This window comes from Gorilla gorilla, chromosome 1 (genome assembly GCF_029281585.2).
Source record: "Gorilla gorilla gorilla isolate KB3781 chromosome 1, NHGRI_mGorGor1-v2.1_pri, whole genome shotgun sequence".
Lineage (NCBI taxonomy): Eukaryota > Metazoa > Chordata > Mammalia > Primates > Hominidae > Gorilla > Gorilla gorilla.
The window spans coordinates 83,168,140-83,185,328 of NC_073224.2; the positions used below are offsets into that span (position 1 = coordinate 83,168,140).

General features: G+C 39.2%; 1 protein-coding gene across 1 annotated transcript in view; it reads left to right on the forward strand.

The window, feature by feature from the left end:
* Window positions 1-17,189, forward strand: part of SLC9C2 (solute carrier family 9 member C2 (putative)) — a 115,178-nt gene that overhangs the window by 31,889 nt on the left and 66,100 nt on the right. The window contains exons 6-9 of the mRNA XM_004027915.5: window positions 53-169; window positions 1,672-1,833; window positions 6,918-7,017; window positions 10,338-10,481. Of these exons, the coding sequence (XP_004027964.4) occupies window positions 53-169; window positions 1,672-1,833; window positions 6,918-7,017; window positions 10,338-10,481 (523 nt within the window). The remainder of the gene's footprint in view (window positions 1-52; window positions 170-1,671; window positions 1,834-6,917; window positions 7,018-10,337; window positions 10,482-17,189) is intronic.

Below are 17,189 nucleotides of genomic sequence, written 5' to 3' on the forward strand. Positions count from 1 at the left end.
AACATTATTTTCATGTAGCATATTGAGTTATATTTTGTATTTCCTTTTTCAGGCATTTCTAAAATATACATTGATCTCATTAGAGGAGAATCATTGATCATTTGTAGCATCGCATCAATTTTTTTTGGAAATTTTCGGGGCAACAGAATCCACTTTTCTATTTTTAGAGGTAGGAGCATTTTTTGTCTGTTTATTTTCTAAAATCATTCTCATTAAAATTAAAATACATTCATATGTTTTAACTTTGCTGCCTTCTCTATACTTTACTTTTGGGCTGATTACAATGATATATGAAGTAACAAGAAAAAAATCATAGTTGACCATCTGCATCCACGGATTCAACCAACTGCAGATCAAAAATATTCAGAAAAACTCAATAAAAATAACAATACAACAATAAAAATGCAAATTAAAATGCAATACAGTATAGCTATTTACATAGAGTATTTGCATTGTATTAAGTATTAGAAGTAACCTAGAGATGATTTAAAGTACACAGAAGTATGTGCTGTAGGTTATATGCAAATAATATGCTATTTTATATCCAAGGTTTTGAGAATCTGCAGATTTTGGTATCCAAAGGGGTTCCTGGAACCAATGCCCCATGGATACCGGAAGGAGGACTGCATGTGTATTCTTGGACATTAAGGGGGAAAGAACATTTAAAAAGTGCTTTAGTTTTTCTCAATATGCATAAATGCATGTGTGCACACATATACTGTCACAATAGACACATATAGTGTCAGCTCGCTCAGATTTACTTCTTAACTGGATCAATCTGGATCTCAGTGACTGAGTGCTAAGAATTGGCTTGGTTCTGGATTTGGGTCTCAGAGTGAAAGCAGAACATTGTATGCAGGACTGGAGGATCCAGTCCTAGAAGTGACAAGAGCCAGATTCCTGCAGCTAAAGCCCACTGGGATATGAAGCTGTTGCCTTGCTAGGTTTCCAGATGTGTTACTAGTAGAAATGAAAAGGGGAAAAAAATCACAGTATGAAGGGAGAAAATGTGTTTTTCTGTTATACTTTTGTGATAGTCACAAGAGGAGGAAGATACTAAAAGGAGAAATAAATATTAATGAATAAAGAGGGGTTTGCAGTGCTTCTCAATGAGGGAGCTACCGGGCATTGGGGTGGGACAATTTTTGTCATTTAGGACTACCCCGATAGCTACCCACTGACTGCCACTAGTGCCCCCAGTTATTGTGACTAATGAAAATTTCTTATCTTCATTTTCCAATGTCTCCTGGGCTGAGGGCAGGGGTCATAAACTAACTGCAGGTTAGCAGTGACCCTGGGCCTAGTTAGCTTGGTCTTGACATAGTTTATCTAAAAAATTTTAATTTAGAATTTTTTTGTTTAGACATTCACTCTAAACCCATTTGTCACAAGTTTTTCCCATTTATTCTCCTTGCCTTTCTCCTGAGGACATTTGAATCTTCTATCCCTAGATAAGCAAACCTTAAGCTGCAGACTGTAAGGGAAGGTTATTCTGAGAGAGGCTTTTTTACCAGACTTTCACGAGACACTCCTATTTGCTGAAAAATAAGGTGCCCACTCAAAATCTCACAAGCAAACCAAAGTGCAAAGACCCAAATGCCATCAGTGAAAGAGACAAAAGTTATAGCTCAAGTTTTTATTTCTTGTTTTTTCTTGCTTTCTTTTTTTTAGATTTACATGTAGGCATTGAACTCAGCTATGACATTTTGGGAAGCATAATATTTGGATATTGGTGTGCAAAAATCATTCAGTGTATATTGGCTGACGTTTTTAGCAATATGCTGACTAATATCATTCTCTGCTTTTCAATGGTGTACATGACTTTCTATATTGGTAAGGCAGAAATAAATACAAAAATTACTGTCCTTAAAGTAAGTTTTATACGTTTATTTTTTCCTGATCTTGAATCCAGTTGCTTCTCCTCCTTTTTGTGGCCCCACTGTGTGTCCTGTCATATTATTTTACTTACCTCTAGCTCTTTCCTGGTCTTTCTTAATATCCTTTTTATTTCAACTCCATGTCCAATTTCCTTGCACTGTTCTCTGTGGTTACTCTCTTGTTCTTTTTGGACTCTTCATTTGACTTTGTATATAGTCACTGGCATTCCCCAGGCAGAGGAATCAACACTGAGCTCATTTCTGCTCTAACCCTCAGAACAAACCATCTGCAAACAGAAGGCTAGGAGAGATGCACCTGAGGCTTTTCTAGATCAACAGCCTTTAATTCAATGGATGCCAAATTGAGAAGACTGTAGAAATGGCAGCTCTTAATTAGGCTAAGAGTCAGGAAAGGAGAGGTATATTTATTGTTGAAAGAGAAGCAGGAGAGTGAAATAATCACAGGAGTAAGAGTGCTCAGCACTGGCTGACCTTCAGCTAGTTTAGTCCAATGAAATGGAGATGTAAGTGTTTACTGGCCTGACTGAGGTGCCTGGTCCCTAAGAGACGTAGTAACTGTGGCCAAACTGTCAAATTCCACTTTTGCTCTCATCTCACACAGTGAAGCAACTTTGGTTCTTGAAAGACCTCAGGTATCAAGAGGTTAATTACTTCTCTGTCACCTCCAGTTACCTAAAAGCGCTACTTCTTCTGCAGATTAATTGCCACCTGAGGGTTTCTCACTGCCCTGAATCAGTAAAATTATAGAAAGCATTCACTGAAGGCTCATTTCCTTCAAATTTCTTCATTTTCCCCCTCTCCTGTGCTGCTTTTTATAGATGCCTTAAATGTTTGAAGAAAAAAATTTAATTTAGTCTATTTTTCTACTAGACTGTGAGTTCCTTGAGGTGGAGGCTCTTAGTCATCTTTTTATTTGTTCTCTTTTCTATGTTTGGAGCTTGCCATATGCCTGGTAGTAATTTAACACATGTTGGTTGAATAAACTGCTACTAGTCCTCGAAGAGCTTTGGAGTTGGGCAGACTTGAGTTCAAATCTCAGCTCTGCAATTTATTAGCTTGGTGACCCTGGAAAATTACTTAACCTCTCTACGGTTCACTTTCCTTATCTTTAAAAGTGGTATGATAGGCTGGGTGCAGTGGCTCATGCCTGTAATCCCAGCACTTTGGGAGGCTGAGGCAGGCGGATCACTTGAGGCCAGGAGTTTGAGACCAGCCTGGCCAATATAATGAAACCCTGTGTCTACTAAAAGTTCAAAAAATTAGCCTGGTGTGCTGGTGCACGCCTGTTATTCCAGCCACTGGGGAGGCTAAGGCACAAGAATCCCTTGTACCCGGGAGGCAGAGGTTGCAGTGAGCCAAAATCACGCCATTGCACGTCAGCCTGGGCAACAGAGTGAGACTCTGTCTTAAAAAAAAAAAAAAAAAGTGTTATATCACCTAATGTATTAAAGGTATTGCAGGCATTAATGAGATAATCTGTCATGTGACTCACTCCTGCTGGTGTGCTGATAGCTCTTGCTGGCTTGCCAGAGCTGATTATCCTCCTGTCTTTCAAACTCTGTTCAAGTGACATTATGTTGAGAGCTCGAAATTGGCCACAGTGAGAGTCTTTACACCATAGAAATGGGAAGACACTGCAACACTGCAACTCAGGGTTCCCTCTACCGCCCCGAACTTGAACTGGGTTTTAAAAAGCTTTTTTCGCTTACTGCCTGTATAATTGCAGAAAAGAGCTGGCTTTAAACATTTACCAGCACATCACTGGGCTCAAGGTAGGGCAGTCAATAAATATGAGTTCCTATTCCCTTTTCCTTCTAAAAAATGGAGATGCTTCCAGTCAATGTGTGGCATCATCTTAACCAGATGTGTATGAATTGAGGGCAGGCAGGTAGGATGGGGTTCCCTAGAGTCTTTTAGCATTATTGCCACATTAGAAGACTCCCATTTCTGACATACAACTTTTCAAGTTGGAATAGGGTTGTTTGGTTAAGCAGTATGAATTCCTTATGCTCATTCAGGTATATAGCCAAAAAGCTGATCAATTCAGCTCAATCCCAATTCAATTCAAATCAAATGTTTACCAAAAATATATTTGAGCATTATGAAGTCTGATTATTTTGTGCTGACTAAACGGCATCACAAGACTTTGAAGCTGATTTCTGTGAACGAGTATAAGTCGCATAGCTGTGGAGTAAAAGGTCCTTAAACAATTGAGACACTTGTGATTTAGATTTTAGGAGGTGGAGATCGCAGAGAACTGAGCCAGGACCTTGGTTCTAGTTTAAGCTTTACCCTCAGTTCCTTCACCTGTAAAATGGGGAGACTGAGTTAGGCAGTGATGGGGTGGTAAATTGGCTCTCTGGGAAGAGAAAAAGCCCTGATTTGCAGTGCTTGTCAATTTCCATGGGATAAATACATCTACTGTGGCTGATTTCAAGGATGGCTTTGGTTAGCAACCTGCTCACAAAGTTACTAAAAAATTAACAACTTTCCTGAGCAGGTACCAGGTCTCTAAGAATCAGCCTTAAACAGAATGATGATTTTCTCTAGAAATTATGCCTTTGAAATTATAGCTGTCACCAGCAGAGAGGAAATATCTGTATTTTGGTTGCATTTGTTCAGGTAAGACTTACTGCAGAGTGTGGATGAATGATGGAAGGTAGGAATTTAGCATTAACCACTCAGGCTTAAATACATCCCAGAGTCAGCACTTGTGTGTGCTATATATACTGATTTCAGCCAATAATTCTTTGTAGCTTCAAGGCAGCGCTGTGCCGCTGCTCAGAATGAAAGCTTGCTAGGTAGCCTCCTGTTTTAGTTTGAATTGTGTCCCCCCAAAAGACGTTGAAGTCCTGCATTCCAGTACCTGTAAAGGTGACTTTATTTAGAAAGAGGACCTTTGTAGATGACCAAGTTAAGATGCAGTCATTAGGGTAGTTCCTAATCCAGTATGACTGTATCCTTATAAAAAGGGGAAATTTGGACACAGCGACAGATACACATAGAGGGAAGATTATGTGAAGACACAGAGAGAATACCAGCTATAAGCCAAGGAATGCCTGAAACTACCAGAAGCTAGGAGAGAGGCCTGGGACAGAATCTCCATCACAGCCCTCAGAAGGAACCAACCCTGCTGATCTTAGACTTCTAGCTCCAGAACTGTGAGACAATACATTTCTGTGGTTTAAGCCCCCTAGTTTGTGCTATTCAATTATGGCAGTCCCAGGAAACCAATACACCTCCCTCCTTTATTACACTTTCCTCTGCTTCAGGAATTAAAAAACAACCTCAGGCAGTCCTTTACTCATACTTAGTAAGTTCCTGAAAGCAAACTCAGAAAAAGGCAGTGTTATAAGGAGATGTTCCGTAGCCGGAAAGCAAAAATGCAGATAAAATTCTCACTTATACATTCTTTAATGTTACATTTCTTTCATGTTGTCTAATTTTGTTCTTTTCCCTGACTAATGAACATACCATCAATTGGCTTAAGTCCAAAAAGCATCTGATTGAGGTTGGAGAGTCACCTCTTTGAGTGTTGATGTATAATTCATGAAAGAACATGGGTTCTATAAAAGTGTAGGCTACAGGCATTCCAAGAGGGATTCCTCCATCCTAGCAAGGAGGAATATTTTATCAAGTGACAGTGTTTAGAATTTTGGGGGAATGGAGATAATAAAAAGTAGAAGGAGTTTTTGTCATCTTTATAATTGTTTTAAGTCTACAAACAATGCATCTCCTTGTTGCCTGTAACTGGGGCTTATCACTTCCACTGTCCCTTCTTTATAAAATACCAATTATAGAGAATTGGAAATTGAAAGATAGTTTCCCTGTCATCACAGTTTGTGGCACTCCTGGTTTTATTGTCATTGGTTATTTAAATTAAATTCAGTTAAATAAGTAGATAAAAAGAAGTCTAAAGTGAACTTAAGGGATTAGATAAACCAAAAGAATAGTAAACTCTTCAAATTAATAAACAATATTAATTTACTAAGCAATAAAGTAGATAAAAACAATTAACAGCATGATAGTATTATCACTTATTCATTGCTTTAAAAGTGTGGCAAGCATTTTCATGTTTTCTAATTTAATTTTCACAACTATATGAGTCATAACTATTTTACACCTATTTTATAGTTACAGGGCCACTAATGGAGGAAGGTGAGGTCACATTCCAAAAGCAATCAGCTCTGCTTTCCCCCAAAGCTCTTCCAATCCTATCTTTCATGTTCTTTGTCTTCCTTTCTGTCTGACGGTTTTAATGTGCTATTTGAAGACTCTGCAGCCTAAGACTGCAGAGTATTTATGGTATTCAAATATCCTTCAGGTTGGTTTTCCTGCCTCAGACTATTAATACATTTACACATTTGTTTAGAGCCCAACAAATTACAAGTTTAATTAGGGAGATCTATAGCTGCAAAAGAAAAGCAGGTGTAAGGAACTGGAGTCATCAGAAGCACTGAGCTTGGCTCACAACTCCCGGCACATGTAGTGCAGTATTTCTGAGATGCTTAAAGGACACCTTGAGGGCTGTTGAACTTATTTTCCATTAGCCCTATCCTCAGTGATGGTCTCCAGCAGGACTTGGCAAACTGCGACTCTTGGGCCAAATCTGCCTGTTAGCTAAAAATGGTTTTTACATTTTAAAATGGCACAAAAGAAGAATATTTTGTGGCATATGAAAATTATGTGAAATTCAAACTTCAGTGTCTATAAACCAAGTTTTACTGGACACATCCGTTTACGTATTATCTATGGCTGCTTTTGTACTACAACAGCTGAGTTGAACCATTGCAACAGAGGCTGTATGCATCACAAACACTAAATATTTACTATGTGGCCCTTTATAGAAAAAGTTTGCCAGCCCCAGGTTTACTGGATTAGGTCAATCCCTTGAAGCAACTTTCTAAGAACTACTACTTCTCTTAAGATTCCCACCAATTCTTTATTCAAGATAAAGTGTCTCAGTGTGCAGATATGAATACATTGCATTTGATTCATTTGTTTTTTTTTCCTCCCCAGTGGAATTTTTAGGAATGTCAGGCACTCTTGCCTTAGCCGCTGTAGGACTGAATTTAGATTCTTTAACTTTTAAACCGAAGATCGAACTTGTAATTACTAAGTAAGTTTCCTATCGTGCCCTTTGATGGATCTCATAGCAGTTTAGTGCATAAGGGGTCTCGCCTTCATGGACACTAGTAAAACTCTTTTTCTATAACCTTTCTTTATCTTAAAAATTTTATTTTTGCTATCAGTTATATTTGAAAAGAATTTAAGGTGCCAACAATTATCAGCATTAATTGATACTCCTGTTATGAATAAAGTATCAGTGGCTCAGAAACCATGGTGTTTTTTATATGTAACCTGACAAAAATTTACTTTGAACCATGGAGATTTAAAGATACATTTTTTCTTTGTTTCCTTCATAATATACCTAAATAACAGTATATTAATGTGGGAAGAGCTGGAAAAGAAGAGTAGCAGAAAGATGTAACATCAACAAAACTCTTACCTACCCTTTACTCCTGGTAATAAATGCCATATGGATGTCTCTGGATAGGGGGAAAATCATTTGCCTATCTGTGCAGAGAAATAAGTTAGCCTTTCTCTGAAAGACTATAATAAATTAGAGAATTGGTTCAGAATTATCAAATACCAAATCATCATCTAATGTAGAAATTCCCACATCAGATGAAAACAAATGTCAAACTGAGAAAAATAAGCCATAATCCTGAGTTTTCCCATGAAAATTAATTTATTTAATATAAGGACTATGCATTACTGTGAAATTATGTCCGTTCTACTTTTTTGTTGTTTATAATGTCCTTTCTTTTATGACATTCCAATGATAGAAGATGGTATTTTCTTTTCTACTTGGCAAAATGAAAAAACATGGGCGGCCGGGCATGGTGGCTCACGCCTGTAATCCCAGCACTTTGGGAGGCCGAGGCAGGCGGATCACGAGTTCAGGAGATCGAGACCATCCTGGCTAGCATGGTGAAACCCCATCTCTACTAAAAATACAGAAAAAATTAGCCGGGCGTGGTGGCAGGCTCCTGTAGTCCCAGCTACTTGGGAGGCTGAGGCAGGAGAATGGCGTGAACCCGGGAGGCGGAGCTTGCAGTGAGCCGAGTTCGCACCACTGCACTCCAGCCTGAGTGACAGAGCGAGACTCTGTCTCAAAAAACAAAAACAAACAAACAAACAACAACAACAACAAAAAACATGGGCACCTATAACTATTCCAGTTTTGTGTGTATGTGAATGAAACATTACTGTGTTTTTAAATCCAGAAGCTTGGGAATAACCAGTTCATAGAACATCTACTTGGTGTAATGCTCAATTTAGACCGTTTCCTGAGCTCAGTGGTGCTGTCTGTTGACATCATTATAAATTACTTTCTATTCACCCAATTGTTTATTTTTTCACCCATTCGACCAATCCTTTCTTAATGTCTGGTGTGGTCTGGATGTTGCATCTTAGGTCTGGGGCTACGAAAATAAGTCCCTTCTCAGAGGTGCTCCTTGTTAAGTGGCAGACATGTTTATATAAGAAAGTAACAATACGTGTGAATAATTACATATTTATTCAGGTTCTACTGTATACATAATGCATTTTTTAGGTCCTGTGGAGAGATATGAAAAAAAAAATTTCTTTTGAGACAGGATCTTGCTTTGCCTTCCAGGCTGAGGGGCAATGGCACTATCAAAGCTCACTATGGCCTCCACCTCCAGGGCTCAAGAGATCCTCCCACCTCAGCCTCTCAAGTAGCTGGGACTACAGGCATGCACCAGGATACCTGGCTAATTTTTCGTATTTTTTGTAGAGATGGGGTTTCACCATGTTTCCCAGGCTGGTCTCAAACTCCTGGGCTCAAGCAATCTGTCCTCCTCTGCCTCCCAAAGTGTTGGGATTACATGCATGAGCCATTGTGCCCACATGACATTTTTTTTTAAGTATTTAACTCAGGCCGGGTGCGGTGGCTCATGCCTGTAATCCCAGCACTTTGGGAGGCCAAGGCGGGCGGATCACGAGGTCAGGAGATCAAGACCATCCTGGCTAACATGGTGAAACCCTGTCTCTACTAAAAATGCAAAAAATTAGCCAGGCATGGTGGCGGGTGCCTGTAGTCCCAGCTACTCAGGAGTCTGAGGCAGGAGAATGGCGTGAACCTGGGAGGTGGAGCTTGCAGTGAGCCGAGATCACACCACTTGCACTCCAGCCTGGGTGACAGAGCAAGACTCTGTCTCAAAAAAAAAAAAAAAGTATTTAACTCAGTCAGTTATTCCATGACTTCTGAATTTTTTGAAAACTATGCACTGGGGTTTGAGGTCCCCCCTCTCAAACTCTTCCCCAGTAGGGGTTCAGAATCAATTGAATTAAGAGATAGAAATCACTTGGAGAACCAAACTGTCTCCTTGATTGGGGTAATGCTGTGTGTATCAAAGAACATGGTTTATGTCTGCAGCTAAAACGAGGCTTCCTTATGCTTCTTTCCGAGCATAAATTTTGAGATCCACCTGTAAGGAGAATGGTTTGTGGGGCAGATGCACTTACCCAGTCAGCTGAAAGGGAAAGTCTCAAGAGAGAGAGTCTAGAGGAGGCAGGCCTTGAGATCTCCTTGTGGAAGTCACACTTGGGTCTGACCCAGGCATGCTACCACATGGAACCATACAGAACAGAACATGTACTCTACTGAGGCCTCAGCCCCCTGCCCTAAGCCACGTGCTCTGCTCTACTCAGCAAGAATCTCTGGGGGTGGTTCTGTCAATTTTTAGAATTCAATCTGGGTGATTCTAATGCTTTCTTCTGTTTAAAAGCTACATTAGTGCAGACAGTCAGCACCATAGGAATTCAGAGCAGGACCACCTCCACCTAGGGTGCTTAAGATGCTTTCATGGACAACATGGGATTAGAGTTAGCCTTACAAGACTTTTAGGAATTCAGTAGACAGGAAAGCAGACAGGAGAGACTTTCAAAGTAAATAGAAGAGTACATGTGAGTCACAGAGGGAGAGGTTGTGCAGAGAGCATTGAGATGATCCTGTTAGCTATTGCAAAGTCAAAGTTACCGAGGTACCTCCTAGTAGCAACTACAACTCCGGGTTTAGCAGTAGCAGGCCCAGCAGTTGACATGCTCCCACTGAATCCCAGAGAAATTGATAAATCATCAGCTGGGGGAGGTCCTCATTTTTCTGCTTTGCTCTTATTATTCTACTGTGAGAAGCAGCCCATGGGTATTGGTGTGATGAAGGTAATGAAAAATATGGAACTGGGTGCTTTTAGATCCAACAAGATTCTTTTAAATGTTGACTATAACAGAGATGAAGGCAAGGGCCTCTGCTAAGACAGCATGGTAGATATGATATATGATTTTATGTGAAAAGGAAATATATTTTTAAGATGATTGCTTAAAATGTCATTTCTATTTCATTCATCCTAGGTTCTTAAGAATTTTTTCATCTGTATATGAACATTTAATATATGCTTTCTTTGGCATTGTGATTGGATGTGGAGAACTCAGCCATTATGAATTTTACACTATACCTTTCATATTCATTTTATTTACAACAGTGAATTTGGTAAGGTAAGAATAATATTTTAAAGTTTGTTTACTGAACTTAGATTCTCAAGGCCAGAATTAGACTTAGGAAGCAGTGGCATACAGCGAAAAGGGCTCTGGACATGGAGCCAGAAAACCTGCATTGTTATCAAGGCCTTGACAATAGCTTGCTGTGCAACTTGGGGTAAGTGTTTATTTTTCAAGATTTTATCCATAAAATGAGAGGGATCGGCGTCAGCCATAAGCTAGATAGAAATGCATATTCATGAGTCCATCTCAACCTACTGAATCAAATCTCTAAATATGAGATCCAGGAAATAGTTTTAACATGCTCTTCAGGTAGTTTGTATGCATGTTAAAGTTGAGCATCACTGGACCAGATTAATTGCTCTTAACATTTTTGTTGAATTTCACCATAATTTATTATCGTCAATAGCTATGAGAAAGCCACTATTATGCTATGTACCAATAGCTGTGATAATGCAGTTACCATGTACTGTATGCCATTGATGTGAATATCACTTTGTGATGTATGTGTTATTGCATCACTTCACAGACGAAGCCCAGAGAATGTAAAAACCTGCCTAGAGTCACTCAACTCATAAGAGCAAATTTGGTATTTAAACCTGACTCCATGAGCATCCTTATTCTAGAATGCCATTGCCCACTGATGGTAGTTGTGTCTTCCATAAGAATTTATGACAATGTCTCCAAAAACACTGTCATTTTCACTCAGGATGGTGGCCAAGGTAGCTTGTCTTATAGTATGTTCCCATGGAAACCTGAGTCTGCTAACGCAAGGCACTGCATGCAACTCAGAGATAGTCACTCTCACACAGAAGGCTGTGTACATAGCCCTGAGTGCTACCCCTATCCCCCACCTCATGAGAGTGGGGCCTAAATTGGTGCCTACCTGCTGTTCCCATGCAGCTGTGAAATCAGTAGCCATCTTATCATCTTTTCTCTGGCTCTCTGTCTGGACTCTTAAAAAACAGTTTTTAAGTTAGTCATTGCTCCCTAGTATAATTTAGGTGTTTATGTTTATTTCTGGATCCAAATTCCATCTCCCACACTTGTTAGCTTTGTGACTATGTAACTATGTGACTTTGGGTCATTACTTAATCTAAGTTTCAATTACTTATCTGTAGACTGGGCATAATAATAGATCATCTCAGAGGGTTCCTGTGAGGATTCAATGAGGTAATGCAAGTACAAGAATTTAGCACCATGCCTGGCACATAGTAAATGCTCAGTGAAGTGAGTTTTTGCCATGATTGTGGCTATCCTTATTTTCTCAGGATAAGACACAACTTTTGAAGCTTCAAAATAATGAAAGGATTCCCCAAAGAAATTATCAGTAGGTTTTAAAACAAAACATTATTAATAAAATTAAAACATGAAAACAAACCACCACTGTATTTGTTAATTCTTTCAGCAGATATTTATCAAGCACCTACTAAATGTCAGGCATTGTTCCAGGCACTTAGGACACCTCAGTGGACAAAATACTCTGAAAACATGAAAATTTCTGCCATCATGGAGTTTACAATGTAATTGGGGTTTTCAGAAAAAAAACCAAAATCATGTTAAATGAAGAATATAATATATTAGAAAATAATAAAGACTATGAAAATAAATAAAGCATGGTGAGGAAGTTGGATGTGCCAGCACTAGATGGCAAGCTGCAATTCAACCCAGTGGGCAAGGTAGGCCTCAATGAGAAAGTGACATTTGAATAAAGATATGAAAGAGGTGAGGGAGCCAGGCAGATGGGGGGAAAGACTCATAATTGTATATGCCCTAAGGGAGGGGCCAGCCTGGTATGTGCAATAAACAGCAGGGAGGCCTTGGTCACTGAAACAGAGAGAGGGGAGAGCAGGAGATGAGGATAGATAGGTAAGTATGAAAAAAGTAAGAGAAAGTACCCACGTATGAATACCTTTGTGAGTTAAGAAAACACCTGGAAGGATGTACATCAACCCCGTAAGAGTGGTTACTTTCCTCTGGGGAATGGGATTTGTGAAGGGGAATAAAGTCAGGGCATTTTAGCTTTTAAAATGTTTACTGAGGATGGAGCAAGATGGCAGATGAATAGAAGGCTCCACTGATCATCCCTCTCACCCCCCTGCAGGAACACCACATTTTAACAACTATCTGCACACAAAAAAGCACCTTCATAAGAACCAAAAATCAAGTGAGTGATCACAGCACCTACTTTAAAATTCATATTGCAGAAAGAGGCACTAAAGAGGGTAGGAAAAACAGTCATGGATTGCTGACACCACCCCTCCTCAGTCCTCCCCACCACAAAGCAGCTGTGTGGTGCAGAGAGAGAATCTGTGCACTTGGGGAAGGGAGACCACAGCAACTGGGGGAATTTGCATTGAACTTAGTGCTGCCCTGTGACAGTGGAAAGCAAAACTGTGCTGAACTCAGCCAGCACCTGCCCACAGAGGGAACATTTAGACCAGCCGTAGCCAGAGGGGAAGCGCCCATTCCCGTGGTAGGAACTTGGGTTTCTCAGCAAGCTCTGGGATACTAAGTGAACTTGGAAGGCAGCCTAGGATATAAGGACTGCAATTCTTAGGCAAGTCCTGATGCTGTGCTGGTCTCAGAGCCAGTGGACCGGGGCAGTGCGTGACCTAGTGAGACAGCAGACAGGGTGGCTTGGGGAGTATTTGTGCCACCCCTCCCACAGCCTCAAGCAGTGCAGCTCAGAACAATGAAAGTGACTTCTTCCTTCTGCTTGAGGAGAGGAGAGTGAAGAGAACTTTGTCCTGCATCTTGGATACCAGCTCAACCACAGCAGAATAGGGCACTGGGCAGAGTTTTGAGGCCCCCAATTCAGGCTCTAGTTCCCAGACAACATTTCTAGACACACCCTGGGTCAGAAGAGAAACTGCTGTCTTGAAGGGAAGGACCCAGTCGTGGCAGGATTCATCACCTGCTGACTAAAGAGCCCTTGGGCCTTGAGTAAATAACAGCAATACACAGGTGGTATGCTGTGGGCCTTGGGTGAGACTCAGATGTGCTGGCTTCAGGTACCAGCTTGGCCACAGTGGGGTAGACACCAAGTAGGCTTTTGGGGTCCCAAGTCCAGGCCAAGGCATTCTTGAACTTGCCCTGGGCCAGAGGGGAGACCTCTGCCCTGAAGGGTGAGTCCCAGGCCTGGCAGCATTCATTAAAAGCTGGCTTGAAGAGCCCTTGGGCCTTAAGTGAACATGGGTGGTAGTGTGGCAGAACTCCCTTGGGACTGGTGGTAGTGGTGGCCATAGGGAGAGGCTTTCCTACCTGTGGAAAAAGGAGGAAAGAGCGGGAAGAACTTTGTCTTATGGTTTGAATACCAGCTTAATCACAATAGAATAGAACACCAGGCAGATTTCTAGGCTTTTCATACTACTTTTTATTTTTTATTTCTTTTTGGGACAGGGTCTTGCTGTGTTGCCCAGGCTGGTCTTGAACTCCTGGGCTCAAGCGATTCTCCTGAATTGCTTGAGAAGAAAGAATTAGTCAGCTTGAAGACAGACTATTCAAGAATACACAGTCAGAAGACGCAAAAGAAAAAAGAATAAAAAAGAATGAGGCACACCTACTAGGAAATAACCTCAGAAGGGCAAGTCTAAGTGTTATTGGCCTTAAAGAGGCAGTAGAGAAAGAAATAGGGGTAGAAAGTTTATTCAAAGTGGTAATATCAGAGAACTTCCCAAACCAAGAGAAAGATATCAATATTCAAGTACAAGAAGGTTGTAGAACGCTGAGCAGATTTAACCCAAAGAAGGCTACCTCAAGGCATTTAATAATCAAACTCCCAAAGATCACGGATAAAGAAAGGACCCTAAAAGCAGAAAAGAAACCACTTACAATGAAGCACCAATCAAGCGGAAATTCTAGAATAAAAAATGCAAGTGACATACTGAGGAATGCATTAGAGTCTCTTAATAGCAGAATTGATCAAGCAGAAGAAAGAATTAGTGAGCCTGAAGACAGGCTATTTGAAAATATGCAGTCAGAGGAGACAAAAGGCAAAAGTCTGGCAGCAGACTTTTCGGTGGAAACCTTACAGACTAGGAGAGAGTGGCATGACATATTTAAAGTGCTGAAGGAAAATAACTTTTACCCAAGAATAGTATATCTGTGAAAATATCCTTCAAACATGAAGGAGAAATGAAGACTTTCCCAGACAAACAAAAGCTGAGGGATTTCATCAACATCAGACCTGTCCTAGAAGAAATGCTAAAGGGAGTTTTTTAATCTGAAAGAAAAGGATGTTAATGAGCAATAAGAAATCATCAGAAGATATAAAACTCACTGGTAATAGTAAGTACACATAAAAACATAGAATACTATGACACTGTAATTGTGGTGGGTAAACTACTCATATTTTGAATAGAAAGACTAAAAGATGAACCTATCAAACATGATAATTTCAACAAATTTTCAGGACACAGACTTACTGGTAATAGTGGGTACATGGAAAATCATGGACAATTATAACACTGTCTGGCAATTCCTCAAAGAGCTAAAAGAGGAACTGCCATTTGGCCCAGCAATCTCATTATTAGGTATATACCCAGAGGAATATAAATCATTTTACTATAAAGACACATGAACATGAATGTTCATTGCAGCACTATTCACAATAGCAAAGGCATGGAATCAACCTAAATGCTCATCAATGCCAGATTGGATAAAGAAAATGTAATACATATACACCATGGAATACTATGCAGCCATAAAAAAGACTGAGATCATGTCTTTTGTGGAACATGGATAGAGTTGGAGGTTGTTATCCTTAGCAAACTAACACAGGAACAGAAAACCAAACACTACATGTTATAACTTACAAGTGAAGGCTAAATGATAAGAACTTACGAATACAAAGAAGGAAACAACAGACACTGAGATCTACTTGAGGTGGGAGGATGGGAGGAGGGAGAGGAGCAGAAAAAGTAACTATTAGGTACTGGGCTTAATACCTTCATGATGAAATAATAGGTACAACAAACCCCTGTGACACATGTTTACCTATGTAACAAACCTTCACGTGTACTCCCAAACCTAAAATAAAAGATTTTAAAAACCCTGTAATTGTGGTGTGTAAACTACTCCTAAGTGGAAATGCAAAATGACAAACTACATTTGTTGTAGTTGTAATTACTTCAACAACTTTTCAAGACATAGACAGTACATACAATAAGATATAAAGAAACAACAAAAAGTTAAATAGCAGGGGGGTAAAGTCAAAGTGTATCGTTTTTTATCAGTCTTCTTTTTGCTTATTTCTTCGTTTATGCAATTAGTGTTAAGTGTCATCAATTTTAAATGATGGGTTATAAGATAGTATTTACCAGCCTCATGTTAACCTTAAATTAAAAAATACAACAGATACACAAAGAATTAAAAGCAAGAAATTAAATCATACTGCCAGTGAAAATCACCTTCATTGAAAGGGCTGGAAGGAAGGAAAGAAGAAAGAGAAGACCACAAAACAACCAGAAAGCAAATAACAAAATAGTAGCAGTAAGTTCTTACTTATCAATAATAACATTGAATGTAAATGGACTAAACTCTCCAATCAAAAGACAGAGTGGATGAATTAATAATAAAAAACAAGACCCAATGATCTGTTGTCTCCAAGAAAAACACTTCACCTATAAAGATACATATAGACTGACAATAAAGGGATGGAAAAAGACATTCCATGCCAGTGGAAACCAAAAAAGAGCAAGAGTAGCTATACTTACTTCAGACAAAATACATTTCAAGACAAAAACTGTAAGAAGAGACAAAGAAGGTCATTATATAATGATAAAGGAGTCAATTCAGCAAGATGGTATGACAGTTTTAAATGTATATGCACTCAACACTGGTGCACCCAGATAAAACAAATATTATTAGTGCCAAAGAGAGAGAAACCTCAATGCAATAATAACAGACTTCAACACCCCACTTTTGCCATTGGACAGATCTTCCAGACAAAAATATTAACAAAGAAACATTGGACTTAATTTGCACCATGGAACAAATAGACCTTATAGATATTTACAGAACATTTTGTCCAAGAGCTGCAGAATACACATTTTTCTCCTAGCACATGGATCATTCTGAAGGACAGATCATATGTTAGGTCATAAAACAAGTCTTAAAAGGTTCAAAAAAGCTGAAATAATATCAAGCATTTTCCAGAATAAAACAAGAAATCAATAACAAGAAGAATTTTGCAAACTATACAACACAGGTAAATTAAACAAAATGCTCCTGAATGAAAGTGCATCAATGAAGAAATTAAGAAGGAAACTGAAAAATTTCTTGAAACATATGATAATAGAAACACAACATACCAAAACTTATGGGATGCAGCAAAAGCAGTACTAAGAGGGACATTTATAGCTACATGTGCCTACATCAAAAAAGAAAAAAAAAAACTCCAAACAAATAGCCTAATAATACATCTTAAAGAACTAGAAAAGGAAGAGCAAACCAAACTCAAAATTGGTAAGAAATAATACATATTAGAGCACAAATAAATGAAATTGAAATGAAAAAAATAGAAAATATAAATGAAACAAAAAGTTGGTTTTTTGAAAAGATAAACAAAAATGACAAACCTTTACCTAGACTAAGAGAAAAAGAGAGAAGATCCAAATAAATAGAATCAGAGATGAAAAGTGAGACATTATGATTGATACCACAGAAATTCAAAGGATCATTACTGGTTACCATGAGCAACTA